This window comes from Melanotaenia boesemani, chromosome 13 (assembly GCF_017639745.1).
Source record: "Melanotaenia boesemani isolate fMelBoe1 chromosome 13, fMelBoe1.pri, whole genome shotgun sequence".
Taxonomy (NCBI): Eukaryota; Metazoa; Chordata; class Actinopteri; order Atheriniformes; family Melanotaeniidae; genus Melanotaenia; species Melanotaenia boesemani.
Window position 1 is genome coordinate 21,063,589 of NC_055694.1, and position 21,358 is coordinate 21,084,946.

The following is a 21,358-nucleotide window of genomic DNA, read 5'->3' on the forward strand; positions in this document are numbered from 1 at the left end:
TTTATTTAAAGGATCATCTCACTTTCCATCAACATGACTGAGTTGAAAATATGTAGATATCCAATTTCCTTCAAATACAGCTAATTTAATTTTTTCAACTGTTACCTCTACATCATTCAAAAAGGGAACATTTTTGCTTCTTCAGTGTCGCAGAACAAACCGTCTCAGCACCCAAACAGTGTCCACACTGAAAACTTTATTTTAATTCCCATCTCAGTTTTTTTGTTATGCCAGATTTATTTGGCTGAATTATGGAGAAGTAAGTCTAAAAAGGTGAACAAGCCATCTCTGGTAGCTGCATCTTATTGAATGTTAATCCTTGAAAAAACACTTTGAGTTTTACTCCAGCTTCACTCTGGACATTAGAGAATTGGATGTCAGTAACAAAACTGGTTTGATTTAACTTTACTCTTACAGTTTTAATGTAGGCTAATGACTTCAAAATGTTTTTTTATTCAAACTGCCCAACTATAAAAATGCTCTAAAGTGATGGCTTCATAAAAGATTTGGGAAGCGGTTGAGTTTTGACCTATGTGGTTGGTTCAGACTGTTAAAAGTCCTCACAGTTCAGTTAATTTGCAGCTGTTGTAGAAGTAGAGTTTCGTAATTTTGCCTTTTTTTATCTAAATTGTGACTGAGAGGACATAATTACACTTTAGGGTAAAGAACCAGCTGCCAGAGTGTTTTTAGAAAGTATCAGTTTGTCAGAGATTAAATGAGATCTGGAAGAGGTGGGGGAAAAAGCAGATTATGAATCATATCTGATTTATCGCTGCACATCAGTCCAAAACAGCATTTGGATGAACAACACAATATATTAGACTGAACAAGGTGTCGGTAGTGCAAACGAGTTGTGAAGGTGAAACAAACTTTTTACATAACTTGCCAATTTGACTTAAACTGCCAATAAGCCAACACATCATATAGCTTTAAATTAATAGTAAATGTCTGTTTTTCAGGGAGACATGCTTTATCTTAATATCACATCTAGCTTTGTGTTTCTCAGGAAATTGTTCTAGATATTTGTATTTTTAAAAATTTAAATGATAATGCTCATAATGAGGTCTAAAGAAAGGAACTTCAGACCTGCTAAGTTGACAGTATTTGACTGCAGTCTTGAGACTCCAGAGCTGCTCCCTACTGTTTTATTAGGTGTGTTCAGGTGTCTTATGTTTGGTAGGAAGAATACTTAATTGCACATAGATTTAAACAAGATGGGTGTAACAATAATCATATGGAAGCAAGCCCTGTTCAGATGAGGGACAACTTGATAAAAATTTATGAATTTGTTGAAACTACTAACAAGTTTCATAATGTAGTTAAATTCTGTAAAGCCTCTGGTAAATATAAAAAACTAAGCATAATGAACAGTGTGTTTAAAATGATAAATTATTGACTGACTAAAGTAACAGAAAATATTAAAGGATGAAATACAAACAACAACCAGACAAAATATTTAGTAAAAGTTGTATTCCAGTGTAGTTTGGTACTTCTGTTTATGACAGTGAAGTACCTTTCTGCTGTTACAAACCTAACTGAGTCTTCCTAGACATGGTATGTTCAAATTTTACTTCTTCTTGGCCTTCGTAATAATAGAGGGGCTTCAGTGTTTGAGAATTGAAGTTACCCAACTAGTTATTTCTTTAAAATATAAAAAGTGGTGTGTATCTGTGTAGTTTATGGGCCACTAGAAACTGCAAAAAAAAAAAAAAAAACAGACGACAGCAGAAAAATGTCAAGTTTAGCATATTCTCTCTAACTTACTTTAAAAAGTAACCAGTTCCTGGTTGGACCCCCTGTTGCCTTCAGAACTGCCTTAATTCTTTATCACATATATTCAACTAGGTGTTGGAAACATTCCTCAATGATTTTTGGTTGGCAACATGTAGTTGCAGCTGATTTGTCAGGTACCAAATTTCCATTCCACCACATCTCAGAGTTGCTCTACTGGATGGAGATCTTGACTGGAGATCATTGGGGTACAGTCATATTTAGTTACATTGTCATATTCAAGAAACCAGTTTGAGATGATCTGAGCTTTGTAATATGATGTATTATCCTGCTGGAAATAGTTTTTAGAAGATCAAGTCAACCTATTTAAAAAGCATTTTTCGTGCACAAAGCATCAAAGTGCATTACATAATAATTTATCCATATTAAAACACAATAAAGATGAAACAAGCCTTCATACACCAAATTATATAATACAGCAATTCAAAAATACACACCTGAATTCTAGTCTCTTTCACACATGCATGCCCAACACTCGCTTCCTCCGTCCCTGTTCTACAGAAATATGAACTCCAGTCCCTAATTTCTGTCCCATAACTGAATAGAGGTGTAAAAATAATGAATAGGAATCAACATCTGGCTTGACGCTGCTGCAAGGAAACACTATCTTGGAGATCCGTCCACACCAGAGCCAGCCCACCAATGGCCAGAGGATGCCGCCACAGGAACCATCCAGATCATGGCATGCCTTAGTCCACACCACAGCTGTAGGCGCAGGACCCCCAGCCACCTAGGCAAGGACAATCACCCTGGCAACAATCCTGCAGACTGAGCAGGCAGAGCCCCCGGTGTGCAGGATCCCCCATGAGGAAAGCACTGGAGATAAAAACATTAAAACAAAGACCCAATAAACCTAAAAACAATAAGAACAACAAAAATGAAACTAAAATGAAATAAGACTAAAATAAAATGCTAAAGCACAAATAATTCAAATTTCAGTTAAAAGCTGAGCTCAAAAGAAAGGACTTGAGCCGCTTTTTAAAAACATGGACAGTCTCTGCACCCCTGAGATTCTCTAACAAGATGTTCAACAGGCGAGGGCCACTGAACAAGGTCTCATCACAGGTTTTAGTTCTGACTTTAGAAAAACTAAGACCAGTATCAGAGGACCTTAGGGTCTGTGAGGGCTCATAATTTAAAAGTAGGTCAGATGAATAAGAAGGGCCAAGACCCTAAAGACATTTATAAACGACTAAAAGAGCCAATGCAGCAATTATAAAACTGATGTAATGTTTTCCCGCCTCCTGGTCCTCATCAGAACATGTACCGCTGAGTTCTGGAGTAATTGTAGGTTAAAAATATTCTTTTTGGGAAGACCAGAGAGCAAGGCATTACAGTAATCTAATTTACTGGAAATAAAAGCATGCATCAGCACCTTGGTGCTGGGAAGAGAGAGAAATGGGTGGACTCTGGCGATTGTTTTTAAGATGATAAAATCCTGTCTTTGAGAAATTTCTAATATGTGAAATAAAATCTAGTTCAGAGCTGAAAAAGACACCTAGATTTCTTACACAATGAGATGGTTTAAAGTTGTTTTTTTTAACTTTGGTACAATAAAATCTCTCGTCTTCAGTGCTGATAATTAAAACTTCCGTTTTGTCCTGGTTAAACTGTAGGAAATTCTCTGCTATCCATGATTTTGATTCTAAAATACAGTTTAAAAGGACATTAATTGGTTCTAGGGGACACAGCAATGCACAGCTTTGTATCATAAGTATAGATGTGAAAATCAATGTAGTGCCTCCTGATGGCATCCCCAAGAGCCAACATGTACATATTAAAAAGTATTGGGCCTAAAATCAATCCTTGGGGATTCCCATATTTAGTTTCATGGATTCTGGAGGAGCATGTACGAAAAAACCTTTGATCTGTGAGATAGTAGTAAAACTATTCAAGAACAGTACCTGAGAGGTCAACCAAACTTCCCTTGTATGCAATAAAATCTGGTTATCTACTGTATCAAATGCAGTAGATAATCAGTAGCACTAGGACGGAAAGTTTCTGAGAGTCCAAGTCGTTGACTATATTTAAAAGGACCGTCTCCAAGGGCTTCTGTAGTTTATCCTAAAGCCAGATTGATACTTCTCGAAAATGTTGTTTATTTGAAAACTTGTGTAACTGCATAAAAACATTTTTTTTTTTCTATCATTTTACTTAAAAACTGTAAGTTGGGTGCAGGTAGTAGTTATATGTCTTTACTCTTATGCAGAGGAAGTCTCACCATGGCCGTTTTAAAGTCATAGGAAAACACCTGTCCGAAGAGAGCAATTTACTATACATACTAATATATATATATATATATATATATATATATATATATATATATATATATATATATATATATATATATATATATATATAGTGTGTGTGTGTGTATGTGTGTGTGTCTTATTTAATGTAGCTATAAAGTGAACAGTTTGTATGCGAGCGACTAGCTTAACAATTGTTAGTCGAAAAAAAGGCAACTTCGAGGGAGTTTTGGATATATTACAGCTGCATTTTGATTTAAGGGTAGTCGACCATCAAAATGTTCATGAGACGTCAAGAATCTTTCAAGAAGGCCATACCAGCAACGCCCATGTTATGACGTCATAACTCCTCCTTCTTGTCTCCGTCCCCTGCTAGTGGAGTTAGCAATAGCACGCTAGTCCCCAGAAGCAGTCGGCCAGCCTGTCAGTCCGAGTGGTGGTGCATTTGTAAATCCCCTCCTACCTTTCCGTTGGTAAACCAAAGACGGCTGTGTGGTTTTCTTCGGGGGCCAGCTGCTTTATCCCTACGAGCCACTAGCTATATAACGTTGTTGTCCTTACCGTTACGAACGGAATTCGCCTTGGGACATGGCCAGACCAGAACAAGTCCTGGTGCTAGAGCCACAACACGAACTGAAATTCAGAGGTAATGTTGAAGCGGAGGGCAGGGCCGGAGTTGGATAGCTAGCAGAAGTGATTAATGATAGCCAGTGTGTGAATTTTTGTGTCAGTCGTTAGCGTTTTGAAATGTTCCATTAGTTAATGTTGCCACATTTTCTTCAAGAAAACGGATATTGTCGGCTGAAGTCTATTGTGACAGTTGTGGCGACGATGCTAACTAGCTAGCTAGGCAGCTTTAGCTAATCTAACTAGCAGACAACTGCTAGCTGTCATTGCCGCGTCAGGTCAGGCCCACCGTTCCGTTTCTCAAATTCTCTCATTTTATTTCCTCTTATACTTTCTCTTTCGCTCAATGACAATATATGTAACACGATTATGTGATCTAAAATATGACATATAGCTAGTTTCTTCTAATCCTATTAAAACACGACTGCCAAAAAGTGACTATTCTAGCATTTTCCACGACTTGGGTGTTATTACTTGGTCATGTTACCATGCTTATTTCCCAATAATCTCAGCTAGCAAGCTCTGATTCAGAGATTTGTCGTTTCTTCTACTATGCAACCCAAATTCTTGCCCAGCTTTTCTCTGTCCAGGCAAACTGATTATGATAATACAAATGCTGCAAGTGTGTCATGGATAATTGGTATTTTCTTGGATAATTGATTTATCATATTGCTTAAGAAATGGGTATAGTTAGTATAGTAGGGGGGTGTTTACTAATTAATTACTGTAGCGCTTTCTTTGAATGCTCAAATGAGCCAGAAGATGCATACACCCATTCAGTTAGACATGAACAGTGTGACAGATTATTTGTCGAAGACACTTATCCAAAATCTTACTTTAGGCATTAAACACGGTGAGATTTTAAGAGCAACATGTAAGAGATTGAACGCTCGACAAGCAAAGAGACAGTAGCATCATTTACTCAGCCATATAACAAGTTTTCTGCAGCATCCAGCTTCTGACTGAGGGTGGGGCATGAGCAATAAACTATTGCATATGTTGCGGCTCTTTCTGCAGCTTTGATATTTTATTTTTCATATTTATGGCAAGCTCTGTAGGGTTCCTTACAGACAAGTCACAACTTCATCTGTGCAACCATATGACATATGCTGTTTATATACTTAATTAAACAAGTGATAGCTGAGCCTGTAAATTCCCATTCTTGCAAGCATATGATAGATGCATATGTGTACCCAAATCAAGAAATGAATGTAAAATAAAGATGCACACAGACCCTAAAAACCACTGAGTGTTTCTTTGTTTGTATCTGTGTCCTCCTCAGGTCCGTTCACAGATGTTGTCACTGCTACCTTGAAGCTTACCAACCCCACAGATAGAAATGTGTGTTTCAAAGTCAAGACAACTGCACCTCGCAGATACTGTGTGCGCCCAAACAGTGGCATCATCGACGCTGGAACCTCCATCAATGTTTCTGGTTCGTAATCATTTTTGTATTGTAATGCAACATGTGGACTATCAAAGTAGTAGCTTGAGATGTTGCAATGAGATTTTCAGAAATTCTTTAATGAGATGTCTATCTGATCTGTCATTGCTTTTAGGAAATGTTTCTTGTATGAGAACTAGGTGTTCACTGAAGAAGAAACATTAAACACGTGGTTCTAATGACAAAGTATAAATTTTTATTAACCATTTTGCCCTACAGCAACCCTAAAAAGTTATGCTGTTGTGTAATTTTTACTGAATGCAAGTAAAAAAAAAAAAAACAGTTCATTATCATGTGATTAAAATCTTTATAGTTTTAGTTAGACAACACTAAATTCTGTTCTGTTAGTCTGCTTGGCTTGTGTTTACAGCCCCAAAGTAAACATTCCACTTAAATCTTCCATCTCTACTTTAGGGCTGCAACGGTTAGTCAACGTTGTCAACAGTGGTCGACAATAAAAATAGTCGACAACAAATTTAGCCGTCGACTATTGTCGGCAACAAAAAACAAACAAACAAAGATACAGAGTGAGACATCGTCTTCTTTTTTTTATCTCTGCTGAGAGTTGCACATGTGCAATAAAGTCCGCAAGGGGAAAAATATGGTGGCGGACCAGGGAGGAAAACGGCGGCAGAGAACGTCAAAAGTCTGGGATAACTTACAAAATATATTAAATACATTTGAGATTTGTAAAGCGGACCTTGTGTACCACGGAAGTACGTCTGCAATGCTCGAACACTTAAAGAGGAGGCACGTCGGACTTAACAACGTTATGCAAAATTTCAAGGCTGAAAGTGAAATCAGATCCATTTATAATAATCATGAGATACATAATCTGATTGGTTGTCTAGTCGTTTTAATAGTTGGTGACTTATCGACCATCAGAATAGTCATTAGTTGCAGCCCTACTCTACTCTAAATCATCATAAACATATCAGTTCACAGTTGAGATGAGATGTTTTTTATTTAACTAATTTCATTATGAGGAATAAAATAGGAGGCATCTTTTATAAATGTTTTCAGTGAGAGTAATAACTAAGGAGCCGTCCCCACGAAGTCGAATTGCAGTAAAACCGCATAAATATTTTAGCAATCCACTCTTTCATCCCCACAAAACCACGGATTAGCCTCCATGAAACCGATCATGTCTGAAGCCAGGTATCAAGGTGGATAGGTTTGAAACCTCTATCGTCTGTTCCGTGAGGACACCGTAACGGCACAACTGGAGGATATGATGTCAATGTGGTGAACACGCACCGATCCCCAATCCACGCCTTCCTCAAATTTTATTGCTTTGTTGTTCAGTGTTACTCGAAGAAGCTCGACTTCATCAGTCCGAACAAATGTTTCTCTTTTGCCTCACAGTGAATCCTCAGCCATCTTCTCTTCTTCCAATGTTAACTTCCTGCAACACGCAGTGAGCCTTTATCTGCACACGCGCTACGTCTTCTTCTATCTTTGGAGTGTTACTATTTAATCATGATAGTGCCCCCCACAGCCCTGTAGCATGTACTACAGTAGTTTCATGTGGACGGTGAAGCCTTTCTCCTAGTCTGTTGCCACTGTTTTTATAACTGAACTGACTTCGGTGCCATGTAGACATAGTCTAAGAAAAAAATAAAATGCTCTGTCCACTTTGTTTGAATAAAAAATAAACTCATAGATGAGATTTTAAACTAACAAAATATCATAACTGTGCTTGTCATTAAACTAAACAATTTGTGTGTAGATGTATTATAAATCCCAGAATAACGAAACATAATTATTTCACAGTTGTGGTTTTACTTAGGAGCTTCAACACATCTTTAAATAGCATTTGTTTTTAAACAAGGGGATAAAAAGATGAAGTAAACAAGCAAAACTAAAGTTTTAGATACGATTGAACAAGAACAAATTTTAAGAATTAGCTACACTTCTAGAAGCTGTTACTACTGCTAAAATGGAAAAGAATACAAGTCAGGGATTAAAGTCATAAAAGTCTAGATTAGATGTAATGGATTAGAATTTAGGAACAAGCAAGACACAGAGGGTGAGCGAGAGAAAAGCTCTTGAAAAAGAATAAGTGTTCTGGTTTCCTGACTTGGTAAGGTAGCATGGCATAAAAACATGAAATAGTTGAGATTTATTTTTGCTTTTAATACATCTATATTAGATTAATTTAATAACAATACATTTATTGATCATCCAGATAATAAAAATAAAAAATCTTCACTGGGAGTAAGCAGGTCTTTTTTTCTTTATTTAATCTGATAAAACCTGACTGAGGTTTTCCAAGTATGATCTTCCCAAGAAAAGTAGCACACCCTAAAAGTGTCCAAATAGTGGCACATAGTATAAATGTTCAATGGACAAAGCTATACATTTCTTTGGGAATTTAAGTTTTGTACATGAAGTTAGGTTTTCCTTGATGCTCTATCTCTTGGCATTGTTTTCTCCACAGTTATGCTACAGCCCTTTGACTATGACCCCAATGAAAAGAGCAAACATAAATTCATGGTGCAGTCCATGCTGGCTCCTTATGACATGACTGACATGGAAGGAGTTGTAAGTATCTTGGCATAAGATCTGGCTTTGATGTTTCATGTAATAAGGGGGTATTTGGCAATGTACTTGTTTCTTGTCATTTTGGATAAAAGCACCTGCTTAATGGACATGGAGTTTGTTTTTTAACAAAAAATAGATAAATACAAGTGCATTACTGCTGTCACAGTTAAAAACAAAGTGCTGTAATATTTATAAGGTAATGTGTGGATTATTAACTGATTCTCCTCTTTTTCATCACAATGTTCTTGTCTACAGTGGAAGGAGGCAAAGCCTGAAGAACTGATGGATTCAAAGTTGAGATGTACATTTGAGATGCCTCTAGAAAATGATAAAACTGTAAGTATAGATTGATCTGTTCAGGTCAATAACTTTTGCAATGTCAGTGTATGTATCCATGTAAGGTATAGATGCACAATAGGAATATTCTCACATTATCATAAGCTTTGTAAGCACAGAATTTATACAGTGTATTTCACAGTTCACTCATATTGTGAGTTAAATGTTTGTATTCTATGTTTTATTAAAATTTACTTTCCCCTTTGTAAGTATTATTTCAGTACCTACCCACCAGCAACACATCACTGTGTTACCATTGGTTTGTTTTCATCTCATTCCCTGGCACATAACTGCATGTCTGTTCATTCCGTTGTCCTTCCTCCTCTTTCACCCTCGTCCCACCGATCGCCCCCACCCTCATTCTCTCTCCACAGCATGAGAGTGAAAGCAACAAAACTGTGTCTTCCTCTACCTCTGTTAAGACTGAACACTCTGTGCTGCCTAAGTCAGCCAGTGTCTCGCTGGATGACGGTGAGGTGAAGAAGATCATGGAAGAGTGCAAGCGGCTGCAGATGGAGGTTCAGAGGCTACGGGAAGAAAACAAACAGATCAGGGTGAGGCACACTAAAACAAATAAGACTCTGTGCTTTCTTTCAGGCTTGTATTTGGCATCTGCTGAGCACACCAAAGCATGATAGTTTTGTAGTTTGATCCTGAAAAATCCATATATTCTGAAATAAAATTACACACTAAACTATTTTGAAATTAGCTGCTTTCTTGGAGGTGGGTTATAATAAAGAGAACGGAAGTAGCTCATTGTGTGGGACTAGAATTATGTTGGGGGAAAAAACAGTTGAATATTTATTGAAAATTTAGTAGACAATTACCTGCATGCTAACTTTATACAGTGACTTATAAAGCACAATACCTTTTTTATATACTTTTTTATACCAAGTTCTACCTTGCAGATTTTGCATTGCACATGCTTCTCTACAATTTTTATAAAATGTCCCCAAACTCTCGAGCTCTGTTGCCAGCTCACCATGATACTGTTGTTTCACAACTTTTTCGGTGATGTCACGGCTGACCCAATTGCCACTACTGCACATGTGCATCATGGACAGAAAGGCAGACAAAGCATCGGAAGGTACAGCGGCAGTTTTAAAGGAAATATTTGTGCCACCCTTTTCCTGGCCCCGGCCTAGCCCCCCATCAAAACTTTTCTGCATAGTTGAAGTATAAATCTTTCTACCACCTGTCAACTACATTGTTGGACGTAAAGAAGGGTCCTGCTCTGATTTGAATCTGAGAACTTGTTTATAATTTATCTCATCACATTTAATAATCTTACCTGTGTCAACATCTGCACAGCACCAGTGAATTAGAGAAGATGTCCCCTTGCTTCCTTTTTGCTGTTTCACTAGATATCTGAACCTGATCTCTTATCTGTCTCATGACTAGTAGATTTTACAGCTACGTGAATAGCAAACCTCATTAATACTGAAAAGTAATATGAAATAAAGGCAAACACTAACTAACCGAAACAGGCTGCTGTTAACATTTTTCATTCTTCGGCTTCATGTTATAGTGATATGGGTCTGTTTGACATGACACTAAAAAATTTTGCTTAGTATTTCTAGCATGTCCAGAAACAATACTTTGTGAGTATATATGTGCCGGTATGAACCATGTACTGCTAGTTTCCTCCTTCTCACCTGAGCAATAAATAAACACAACAAGAGAAACGATAACTGCAACAGAAAAGCTAATCACCGTCCGTCAGTGTGATGATTCATGGAACAACAGGAGATGCAGGAGAGGAAGAGCGCAGACATGGAGGAGTAGAGCAGCGACATTAGTACAGAACTATGGGAAACTATGTTTAGGTTATTTGTTACAGCAGTGAACCGAACCCACCAAAAACCATTTTATCCTTATTTATGAAATTTCTGATAGCTTTAAAAGCTTACATTTGGTATTTTTTGTAATCGGGTGTCCTGAAATAAATTTGTTACTGTTGCTTTTTTCTAAAGTAGTTTAAAAGTTTTGTGAAAGGAATCTGGTCATCTAGTTCTAAACTGTAAGAATGAAAGAAAACTTGTCAGCTAATGTTGCTGTTCATGCTGAACAACATTGCTCTTCCCAGTGTGAGATTTCAGATACTGAGCTGTTTTGATTGTTTTTAATTCCTTTTCTGACCTCTTTAAATTACAGGAGGACGACGGTCTGCGGAAGAGAAAGGTGACATCAGTGGCTGCTTCTCACTCCTCTAACACCATGACAACCACGGCCATGAGGGACGAAGGCCTGAGCACCCGTGTCCTGGCGCTCTGCTTGCTCTTCTTTGTGATTGGAGCCATCGTTGGCAAGCTGGTCCTGTAGAGACACTGATGGACAGCACAGTGACAGACGGACGGATGGACAGCTTGCTCAGCACTATGTGTCAATGGTGGAAACGGGGATGTCTTCTGGGTTTGAAGTGTTTAAAACTAATGAAGGCAATCCTGAGTTAAACCACGAGTGTGAGCGTTTTTGTCACAGTTCCGGCCTTTTTCTTTTCTTTTCTTTCTTTTTCTTTTTGTGAAATAATGACCACCTGTGATCTGTTATTTCCGTCCATCTCTTCTTCCTAAATGATCTTCCCCAACTTGCACAGATAACAGTTCATGGTGTGATGGTGGCTTCACACTGGCTGAATGTTTAAAGTCTTTCATTGATTCTTAGATTTTAAGCTCTCATTCATGTTCTTTAACTTCTGATGATCTCTCTTCTTCTCATTACTGATAATCTGCAAGAAGAAGTAAACGCAGCTGATCAGTGAAAGACTTTTTCTAAGCTCAGACTTAATGTATTGACTTCTAAACGGTTTGTGGTTAAAACAAAAAATATATAAATATAAATATATATACATATATGAGCCAGTAGAAGCCGCATTTGTGTCTTGTTGATTTTGCCTCCTGCAGGTGCGCTGATGTGACTGTGTGGATGTTTTTATGTGAGGAGACTGCAAACAGTGAAATCGCAGGTTGCTTTAGAACAAAGGAAGAGGGCTGCTTTAAAAAAAACTGTCATCTGAGCAGGTTTCCTGTATACAACAGAAAAAATAAAGGGTGTTTATTGGAAATCATGGTTGAAACTTTTGATGATTTCAGTCTCCATCTAGACAGAGAAATCTGTTGTAATTCAGTAAATCAATTTTTGGGTCATTAATAAAATTACAACTGAGTAAAATCAAGGTATTGATTATGAATTCATGCTGTGTATACATTAATTTACAAAACAAGGCTGGACTTTAATTTCAAACATTAGTTTCCTGATATTTGTCCTGATCTGTGGTTCAGTCACACCAGGCTACTAGCAAACCAACTTATACATTTTTAATAAACTGAGTATTTAACAGTTTTGCCCATGAAGGATGGATTTTCTATCCTTGTTTTTCTTTTTTTGTTGTTGTTGTTCTCCTGTATTATCACAGTCACAATGCTTCTGTTATTATCAAATGCACTATATGCAATTGTGCACTCCGCAGCCTGCATGAAATGGCCTGGATCTATATGATTATTTTTTTGAGTGATAGAATTATATAAGCAAAAAAAAAAAAAAACTTCAGAAGGGACCATCTTTGGTTTATCATTTTGTCTTTTATTTCATTTTGATCAGCTGTTCATTTATTTCCTGTTGGGCTCTGGTAGTTGTATGATAACACAGCTGTATTATCTTGGCTATTTCATGACCATCTCGGCAAACTTGGTTGTTTTTTCTAGAGACACATCTGCATTTTTCATTCCCTGATGAGTTTGGGGAGCAGAGATGTGTGGATGTTGTCTTCTGACAGGAATTCTGTGAATACACACTACGTTAAAGGAAAAAAAAAAGCATCAAGGCTTCAAACCATGCCTGCACCAATACAGTCACAACAATGTAATCACACAGTCATTGGATAATATTTTGTATGTACATAAAAATTCTCAGTAACTGGCAAAGTTGTAAACATACTGTAGTAAAGGAAGAAAATTGAAAAACAACTATGGATCATGTAGCATCATAATGGATTAAAAATGCATAAGCCCCAAGTGTTTCTGTGAGACGTCTAATTTTTCCCCCCTTGATATAATAAAGTATGTGAGGCTGCTGAAAAAACAATAGGCAAAATTGAGAAAAATAATCTGCTACTTGTTAAACGATGTAAAAAATGCTATGCAATTGTTTACATGGCTGTCTAGGACTGAATCAACAAGGAAGTAATTATATTAGCAATTAAATTGCTCTTCAATTGACATTTCTTGATTATATAATGTATCCTGTTTATTTTCAAGCAGGAGCCATTCAGTCTGAATAGTTGTGGCCAAAGTTTAGAAAAACAGCCTTGGTGGTTACAGGAATGTGCATTAAATAAAAACATGTTTTTTTTAGTAAAGGTAACTGAGGAAGCTACAATATTTTATCACTATTGTCCTATCATTAAGTCCAGAGAACACTGTGTCCGTGATTTCCAAAAACAATTTCGAATTTACATGTGTTTAATCATAAGACAGAATACTGCAATGTTTCTGGATCATGTTCGGATATTGCTTATTTTTAGCATGATGGCACTGAAACCTGCATTTTTGGATGACGTGGCATGTGTTTACGGATTTCTGGAAGTGTTACAGAATATGCGGTGATCTTTATTTGTGAAAGACATTGCCTCTCCCCAGGGCGCTCTTTAAAAAATTACATGTTGCCAAATACCTTTAGCTGCAACGTTGCTCTTTTAGTGCCAATTTTCCAGGCTTTTGTTCCCTCTGTCCCAACATTTTGGGATGTGTTGCTGCCATCAGGTTCTAGATGTTTTAATGTTTTTCATTAGGGTCGTCAGCCCACCACAGCCTCGTTGATCAGTGCTGCAGTTACGTCAGTTGTCCAGCAGATGGAGACAAAACTATAGGCGACGCCCACTGGTGTCGTCTGGCAACAGACGTCATCGGGCCTTATCCAGGAAGTAGAAAAACATCAACAATCCTTCCAGGTTTGGCTAGGGCTAAGTGTTGTCGGGCTGTCAGCGAGATAGTATTTCACAGGCGTGAATTTCCCTGGTGGTTCACTTTTGCTTATTATTTACACGCAAGGGATTTAGTAGTATTTTAGTTATGTCGTTGTTTGGCAAGATTTTTGGAGGAGGAGGAAAGGGAGGAAAGGGACCGAGTCCACAGGAGGCGATCCAGAAACTCCGAGAGACGGAGGAGATGCTAACGAAGAAACAGGAATTTTTAGAGAAAAAGATCGAGCAGGAGCTGCAGATAGCAAAGAAAAACGGCACCAAAAACAAAAGAGGTAAGATATAAGGACGCTATTTCTTCGAGGCTCTGTTCCCCGTCTCTTGTTTTTTTTATCAGGTCAACTATCAAAATTCAAATGTTAGCTAGCACGTTAGCTGAATTGGCTAAGTTTCCAGGGCTGTCGTAACTGTTGGCAGCCTCACCTACCCGTTTTTATCATGGCCATGGTTGCCCCTTAAGATAGATATATTATTGATTGAAAACCAGTATTGAATATATGTTTTATAAGCATGGTTAACTTATTTTGACCGGAGCAACGTTACTGAACTCTTCTTACGTATTATGAATGGTGACTTTAGGAATCATTAGAGCTGGTAAAAACTGTGGCAAGACTAGCTATGACAAGGGTTGAGCTCTGTATAAGTGGGCGTGTTTGCACCTTGACCAGGACAATAAGTGTAAGGGTTTTTAAAAGTAAATGTTATTTACACTTTTTATGTATTTTGAAATGTAAAAAAAAGAAAGACAAGGTGGTTTAGGTGTTTGGCCTTATTGATGGGGAAAACGGATTGTAGTGGTACAAGTAGACCCTGTAAGGAACAGATAATGTAGAAAATCCCTTTTAATTATTCTCGTCAGTGTCAAACAGGTTCACCATCACTTAGAAGAATGGGTTAAATTTTAATGTCATTGGCAATCTGATACACTAGTCTGAGGATAGTTCCAAAAGAAAATGTATGGTCTTCCTTGGTTTTTGTTTTCATATTACTTCTTGCCTTCAAATGAAAAAAAAGTTCAAATTATATCATTATACAGCTTCTGTACTAGCTTGAGTACTTTGTGAACATTATCTCTATGTGAATTATAGCTCTACAAATGTTGACCGAGTCAGCCCAGAATGACACACAGGAGTTCATGGTTGTGGTCATGTAAATGCTGCAGTTGATTAATTTTATATATCCCAGTTTTCCTTTCCATCACACTGAACAGCTATGGTATATTAAATAGTACTTTTAGAGATTGGTGTGCAGCTTTTCAATTATCCAAGTACTAGTAGCCCCAAAACTGAAAGAAGAGAGCCACTAAATTTCTGGGGCCTATTGCACAAAATCATTTGTGGTCCAGTTACCCAAAAGCAGAATAGTGGAAAGTGTGATATGTTGTGACATAAGTTACCATGGAGATTTATTCTGTGGAGCTAGCCTGCTCAAGAGCAGGCTAAATTCCAAGATTTATTTAATGTCAGCCCTTATTACAGTCAGCTGTCACTACCAATGAAAACTAATACTATCCTACCTGCTACACATTGTCATCAAGTTCAACAAGACCTACTATCATTATTTCAAGACTTGTGATCATTACCTAAATATTTTCATTGTTTCAAAAATAAATAAAAACATTAGTGGGTCATCCTATGACCATCCTCTAAATTTAAGGCTTGTAAAGAGTCAGAATCTTCATAAATAAGGAGAATACGGTGGTTTTTGGTGAATTATGTTCACAGCTGTAACAGAGCACCTGCATGAGCAAAATCAACTTCTTCCACTGAGGTAATCCAAAAGTCATATTTTAATATAGCATGAGTAAGAACTTTGTTTATGCAATAATGCCCGCAAAAATTTAACACGTTAATTCCAGAGATTATTATTACTTAGCATTAACACATTCATTTTGACAGGCATAGGATATATATGTATATATTTATGTTTGAGAGGGGCTGGTCTACAAGATAGAGGCACAGCATCAAATAATATTAAACAACACAAGCATATAACATTCACAAAGGTCTGTAATGAATACACCCCTCATGTCTGCATGGTGCAATAAATGCAGGACAGATCCATACACAACAAATTAACAGACAAATGAATGGATGCAGCAGCCTCCCTGCAGACGTGTATACAGCATAAACGTCATAACAGGCCAAACACCAATTCCTCTGCCATTACAGGTCATATGTAACTAAAAAGCACTCATATTAACTAAAATAATTTAAGACATATTGTTCTCTGACCAGCCGACCACTGTAGTCATTCAGGAAGATGTCAGCATTGTCTCAGTCCACATGTGCATGGCATGGACATTGTTAAAGGCCCGCTTTGTTTCTTGGGGGTCTGCAAACAAGTAAGAAGAAAAGGCTGGCAGGCGTACCCTTTGTCCACCAGCAACATGCTAGAGAATTCACTTGTGAATACAAAATGTCATCATCGCAACCTCATAAATAGTGATAGTCTTGACCCAGCCATGATGTTAAACGAGATTATTAATAAAGTTTCTGTGGCTCACCTTGTGATAGGTGCTGATAGACTGCAGAGGTCTGAAACACTTGGGAGTCATGGATCGAGCCAGACCACTTTGCCACAACATTGCTGATTAACCCGTCAGCATTGCAGACCATCTTAAATGATAAGATGTTGACTATTAAACCAATTAATGCATATCACAAGCAATGTACAGTCTGCATTAATGGACAATATAAAAAGTCATTTTCACCTGAACAGTAATGCTGTGAAAGGATTTCCTTTTCACTCCTCATGAGCACCCGAGGGGGATTTTATTTTGATGTGGGTGCAGCCCAGTGCACCAATGGCATTGCAGAAAGCTGTTGAGCAAAGCAATAAATCTCCTAATATGACACCTTTCCTGTAACTCTTGTTTTGGATTTAATGAACCCAGCTTATTTATTTATCTTGGTTATCTGAATCCTACTTTTGTACAATAGGCCCCTGATCTGGTTCTTGAGGACATGCATTCAAGATGTTTCCTACAACTTAGAAGAGCAGGAATTCAATGTGTTTTGAAACTCAAAGGGAAATGCTTAGAACCACAAGAACCACTGAGGTTGTGTGTGTTGTTGAACAGCAGGTTTGGTACTTAAATGGCTTCAATAAACCCAAAAAAGTCAAGTTGCTGTTTGCATATCCTTTTTGTTGTTTCAGCTTTCACTAGCATGGTAGGTGATGATTTTGAAAAGAAAATACTACCAGTTAAAAGTTTGGACAAGCTTTCCCATTAAATCTAATACTGTGTGTGATGCTGAGTAACATAGGTTTATGGTGCATTCAACTTGTCCTGGAATTCTGAGCGGCCAAGAATATGTGACTTCATTTCCAGGTAGTTTATGTTCCAGTTGCAACAACTCGGGGAAAAAAAATATGGAAGCCTCCAGAACAGCCAATTTGTGAGCATTGTAGAAAAACCTGAAAATCACAAAGCCATTGTGAAAATGTGCACCATGAGAACAACAGCCAATTTTGGTGATAATGATTAATAAACACCACAGAATTCTGAGGACAACTGGAATGCACCATCAGTCTCTAATCAGACTGGTCTTGTTAAAAAAAAAAAAAAAAACTTGACAAACACCCACAGTTCACATTTATGTTTCAATTATAGAATAAAAGCTGAGGTTAAAATGTCATGATAAATTATTATAATTGAATGGTCTTTTTCTATTTTTATACCCTTATCAGTGTGTAGTAGTTCTAATTGTTTGACAGAATAGGCATTTTAAGTAGACATTTAAATATACTTATTAAACAAAATTACACAGGGCAGATGTGACCTAGAAAATATTTAGTAATTTTGCTGCATAAACAACCAATTATCTTCCTCAAATTACTTTGCTCACTGCCTTCAAATGGGTTAAAACCTAAAACTGCTGTTGTGTTTTTCTGTGTAACTATAACCATTACCTGTCATTAGATGCTTGTGGAAATGCTGCTGATAATATAAGTGCCCGAGGTAAATGCTAGTGGAGCTAGTTCTCCATGCAATTGCCATTAAACTATTTCACATAATGATATAATTCAGAGTGCCAGTTAAAACTTAAAACTGTAGAAATAATCTTTTTTTATTATTATTATTTCCTCCTCAGCGGCGCTGCAAGCTTTGAAAAGAAAGAAGCGGTACGAGAAGCAGCTCGCCCAGATCGATGGCACGCTGTCAACCATAGAGTTCCAGAGAGAGGCCCTGGAGAACGCCAACACCAACACTGAAGTGCTCAAGAACATGGGCTTTGCTGCCAAGGCCATGAAGTCTGCTCATGAAAATATGTAAGAATGACCAGTTGGTCACTGATGAGGAACTACAATGATGACTATATAAAAGAGTTCTATATGAAAAGAGGAGAAAAAAAAAAAAAAAATAAGATCAGCTGACAACAAACTGGTCAACAAAGGGTGTTAGTTTAATTCAACTATCAATCAACTCTTTCAAAAACATAAAAAAAAAACTTACATGAAAAACATTAGCATTTAAACTCAGACTACTTTTCTGCATGTCTCATGAACCACTTTTCAAACTTTGGTTAATAAAGCTGTTTAAAGGTTATGCAAGTGACTATATTTGTTCTGACACACCAGTCTTCTCCTTGTCATTGTTTCAGGGACATTGATAAGGTGGATGACCTGATGCAGGACATTACAGAGCAGCAGGAGTTGGCCCAGGAAATCTCTGACGCCATTTCTAAACCCGTCGGCTTTGGAGAGGAGTTTGATGAGGTGTTTGAAGCCTTTCATAAAGCTATGTTTACTTATTTTGTGGCATTTACTAAATGTATGGGACTTTAATATCTGCTTTCACTCGTATTTGTGGATAAGGGCCTGTTTATTAGTTTGAGTATCATTAAAAAATACTCACTAAACGCAAATTTGACTAATTATAGCAAATCTAAACCAGAGATTTTGTCATCAGCCATTTATTTTGATTGTGTATTTGTGTGTGATTGCGTATGATTGTGATTGATGTCTGTTTGAAAGACAGTGTTGCAATGACAGTAAGGCAAGGTTTGAGTTCAGTCTCTGACTTCACACCTGCCTGCAATGTTTTGTGACACACCTTTGTGTTTTATGAGTCATTACCTTGCTTGTCAAATCAACCGTTGTTTTGAATGGGCTTATTCAGATGGCTTCACCACAGCTGAAGGTAGTTAGTCATTATGATGATGTCATGCTCTGAATACGCTCTTTTTCTAACTCAGTCACCTGACTTGAAGAATTCTGATTTTGTTCCAAGTAAGGCATTTTTGTCTATATATATTTTGCCATTTCATGACTCTCTCTCTCTCTCTCTCTCTCTCCCCCTCCCTCTCTCAGGATGAGCTGCTGGCCGAGCTGGATGAGCTGGAACAGGAAGAGCTGGACAAAAACCTGCTGGAGATCGGGGGACCAGAAAACGTCCCCCTCCCCAATGTGCCTTCAACTTCATTACCTTCCAAACCTGGTAAAAGTCCTGAGAAAATCCATATTTGCAGAAATTGTCTCATTTTAGTGTTAAATATGAACATAGAATACAATAACTAATAATACAATATTAATAGATTTATAATAACAATAATAATAGATATGCAGATAACAGAAGTGATTATCTTGTGCTATTGGAAGAATTCTTTTGCTTTTGGTCAGAGCTTGGACTGTGGCTTGTTTCAAATGTCTTAAAACTCTTAATCCTCCTCTACACAGCCCTCTACACAGCCAAGAAAGAGGAAGATGAAGATGATATGGAGGACCTGCAGCGCTGGGCAATGGAAGCCATGTAAATCCAGCACCTATAACATCTTACCTGCATCAGAGCGGAAAGTGGAAGGAATGGGGGGAGGGGGACGAATGGACTGATGGTGGATGTTTTGTGTGTGTGTCTGAGGAGAGTTGACTGTCTACTTTGTGTAACACTACAAATAAGCAACAATGCTGTGGTATTTCATTTCCTGTCCCCCTACAGAAATCCACAGACCCACAGGTGCTCAGTGCACATGAGCCAGCCAGGGTCTTTTCTACTGAAACTCTGTTAATGTACCTAATTATTTTTCCCCTAAATTTCAATACAGGAGTAGCACTCTGTGTAGGCGGGACTATTTCAGCAGCAGTGGAGTTTACAGTGTGGCGTAAAGTTATGAGCTCTTTATTGCGATAATTTGTTGATGTTAACGTCACTGATTGAAGGGGAAATTTTCACTGAAGTTAAATCCTCAGATGTTTTTCCAACCTACAGGTTTTTTTTTTCTCTCTATTTATCTTTATTGAAAAAAGTAACATTTTCTTTGTTTGGGTGGAAATAGAAGCATGCAGTGGGTGAAGAATCTGAAGAGCTGTGTGTTTGCCAGAATCCTAACTTCTTTTTTCAGTCGTGCTTTGAGCTTCCTCTTCTTTTTGCCTCCTGTCGCCATTTCGGCGACCTCCCACTCCCTCTAAACATGTCCTCACCTGTAGTTCTTGATATTTGGTGTAAATATCCAAAAAAAGGGTTTCTCTTTTTTTCATGTACTGTAATTCTGCTGTCACCAAGAGGTTCAGTTGAGGTTGTGTGAAGCATGCAGCGATGGAAAGTCACAATACAACTCACACCGCACGGCTAGAAAGAGACATGTTTAACCTGACACGTTCACCCTGCTCTGTCTGTCTTTGTCCTTATCAAAACAGTTTTGTTTCAAATTGTATATTGTTAAAAAATGATAGTAATAAACTATTGTCACACCTTATTAACTGCAGATAAAATTGTGGTTTATAAAAGATAAAATTATAGCCAATCTACAGCATCAACAGTTTTAAAGGGTCAGTTCCTTTATCTTTTCAAAATCATATTTTGTTTTGTTTTGTTTTGTTTGTCTTTTTTAACATAGAAAAAACATCATTCTAGTACAGATGGACAAGCATGTTTGCATTTCTATGTTTTATTTATCCAGATGAGAATATTATTTGCAAAATCATTAAAAGATTTTCAATTCTTTGATTGTAGTGGAAGATTTATCATTTCTTATTGTGCACAGCAAGTTGAAGCCTATCCTGGTCCTCCAAACAGATTTGGATGTAGTGAATGGAGTTGAATAATATGTTACTTATTAGAACAACCTACCAATTTAAGATGTAGTTGGAGAGCTTAGGTGAGTTCTGGGGAAATTTGACTTTTTCCATAGAAACAACTTTATACAGTTCAATATCGTATTTTGTCTTTTATCTCAGGGCATCGGATTTTTTTTTATATTGTCTTATGGTTTTTTCCAGATGCAAAATGCAATTATTTAATCTTGTAATGGATTACTTTGTCGTTTTGCATGGCAAAGAGACTAAGCAATATCAACATTTTGAAGTGGCCCAAGGTGATTCCAGACCTGAAGCCCATTGTGAATCTGTTAAGCAACTCAGCGCAAAGAAAGGTCTTAATATTTATGA

The 21,358-nt window shown here is 37.4% G+C and overlaps 2 protein-coding genes across 4 annotated transcripts; both read left to right on the forward strand.

Moving 5' to 3' along the window:
- The first annotated feature begins 4,407 nt into the window (after window positions 1–4,407).
- On the forward strand, window positions 4,408–12,841 carry LOC121651082 (vesicle-associated membrane protein-associated protein B/C-like). Of its 2 annotated transcripts, none has more exons than XM_042002956.1 (6): window positions 4,408–4,686; window positions 5,950–6,102; window positions 8,552–8,655; window positions 8,911–8,991; window positions 9,414–9,545; window positions 11,146–12,841. In XM_042002956.1, the coding sequence occupies exons 1-6, from the start codon at window positions 4,629–4,631 to the stop codon at window positions 11,311–11,313; spliced, it is 696 nt and encodes a 231-aa protein (XP_041858890.1). In that variant the 5' UTR covers window positions 4,408–4,628; the 3' UTR covers window positions 11,314–12,841. The 2 variants fall into 2 exon arrangements, with proteins under 2 accessions (XP_041858890.1, XP_041858889.1); XM_042002955.1 differs by having other exon boundaries at window positions 4,409–4,686; window positions 9,366–9,545.
- A 1,062-nt stretch (window positions 12,842–13,903) lies between these two features.
- On the forward strand, window positions 13,904–20,915 carry LOC121652024 (charged multivesicular body protein 4b). 2 transcript variants are annotated; one of them, XM_042004548.1, is made up of 5 exons: window positions 13,904–14,244; window positions 18,067–18,244; window positions 18,577–18,691; window positions 19,286–19,412; window positions 19,652–20,915. In XM_042004548.1, the coding sequence occupies exons 1-5, from the start codon at window positions 14,061–14,063 to the stop codon at window positions 19,726–19,728; spliced, it is 681 nt and encodes a 226-aa protein (XP_041860482.1). In that variant the 5' UTR covers window positions 13,904–14,060; the 3' UTR covers window positions 19,729–20,915. The 2 variants fall into 2 exon arrangements, with proteins under 2 accessions (XP_041860482.1, XP_041860483.1); XM_042004549.1 differs by having other exon boundaries at window positions 19,664–20,915.
- The last annotated feature ends 443 nt before the right edge of the window (window positions 20,916–21,358 follow it).

What these genes read in the sequence shown, in the direction of transcription:
- LOC121652024 (XM_042004548.1), top strand. Translation starts at nt 14,061, where the DNA reads ATGTCGTTGTTTGGCAAGATTTTTGGAGGAGGAGGAAAGGGAGGAAAG. An exon ending in TTGGAGAGGAGTTTGATGAG is followed by an intron (nt 18,692 to 19,285) that starts GTGTTTGAAGCC and finishes TCCCTCTCTCAG; the next exon opens with GATGAGCTGCTGGCCGAGCT. An exon ending in TTCATTACCTTCCAAACCTG is followed by an intron (nt 19,413 to 19,651) that starts GTAAAAGTCCTG and finishes TCCTCTACACAG; the next exon opens with CCCTCTACACAGCCAAGAAA.
- LOC121651082 (XM_042002955.1), top strand. Translation starts at nt 4,629, where the DNA reads ATGGCCAGACCAGAACAAGTCCTGGTGCTAGAGCCACAACACGAACTG. An exon ending in AACCTCCATCAATGTTTCTG is followed by an intron (nt 6,103 to 8,551) that starts GTTCGTAATCAT and finishes TTTTCTCCACAG; the next exon opens with TTATGCTACAGCCCTTTGAC. An exon ending in TGACTGACATGGAAGGAGTT is followed by an intron (nt 8,656 to 8,910) that starts GTAAGTATCTTG and finishes TCTTGTCTACAG; the next exon opens with TGGAAGGAGGCAAAGCCTGA.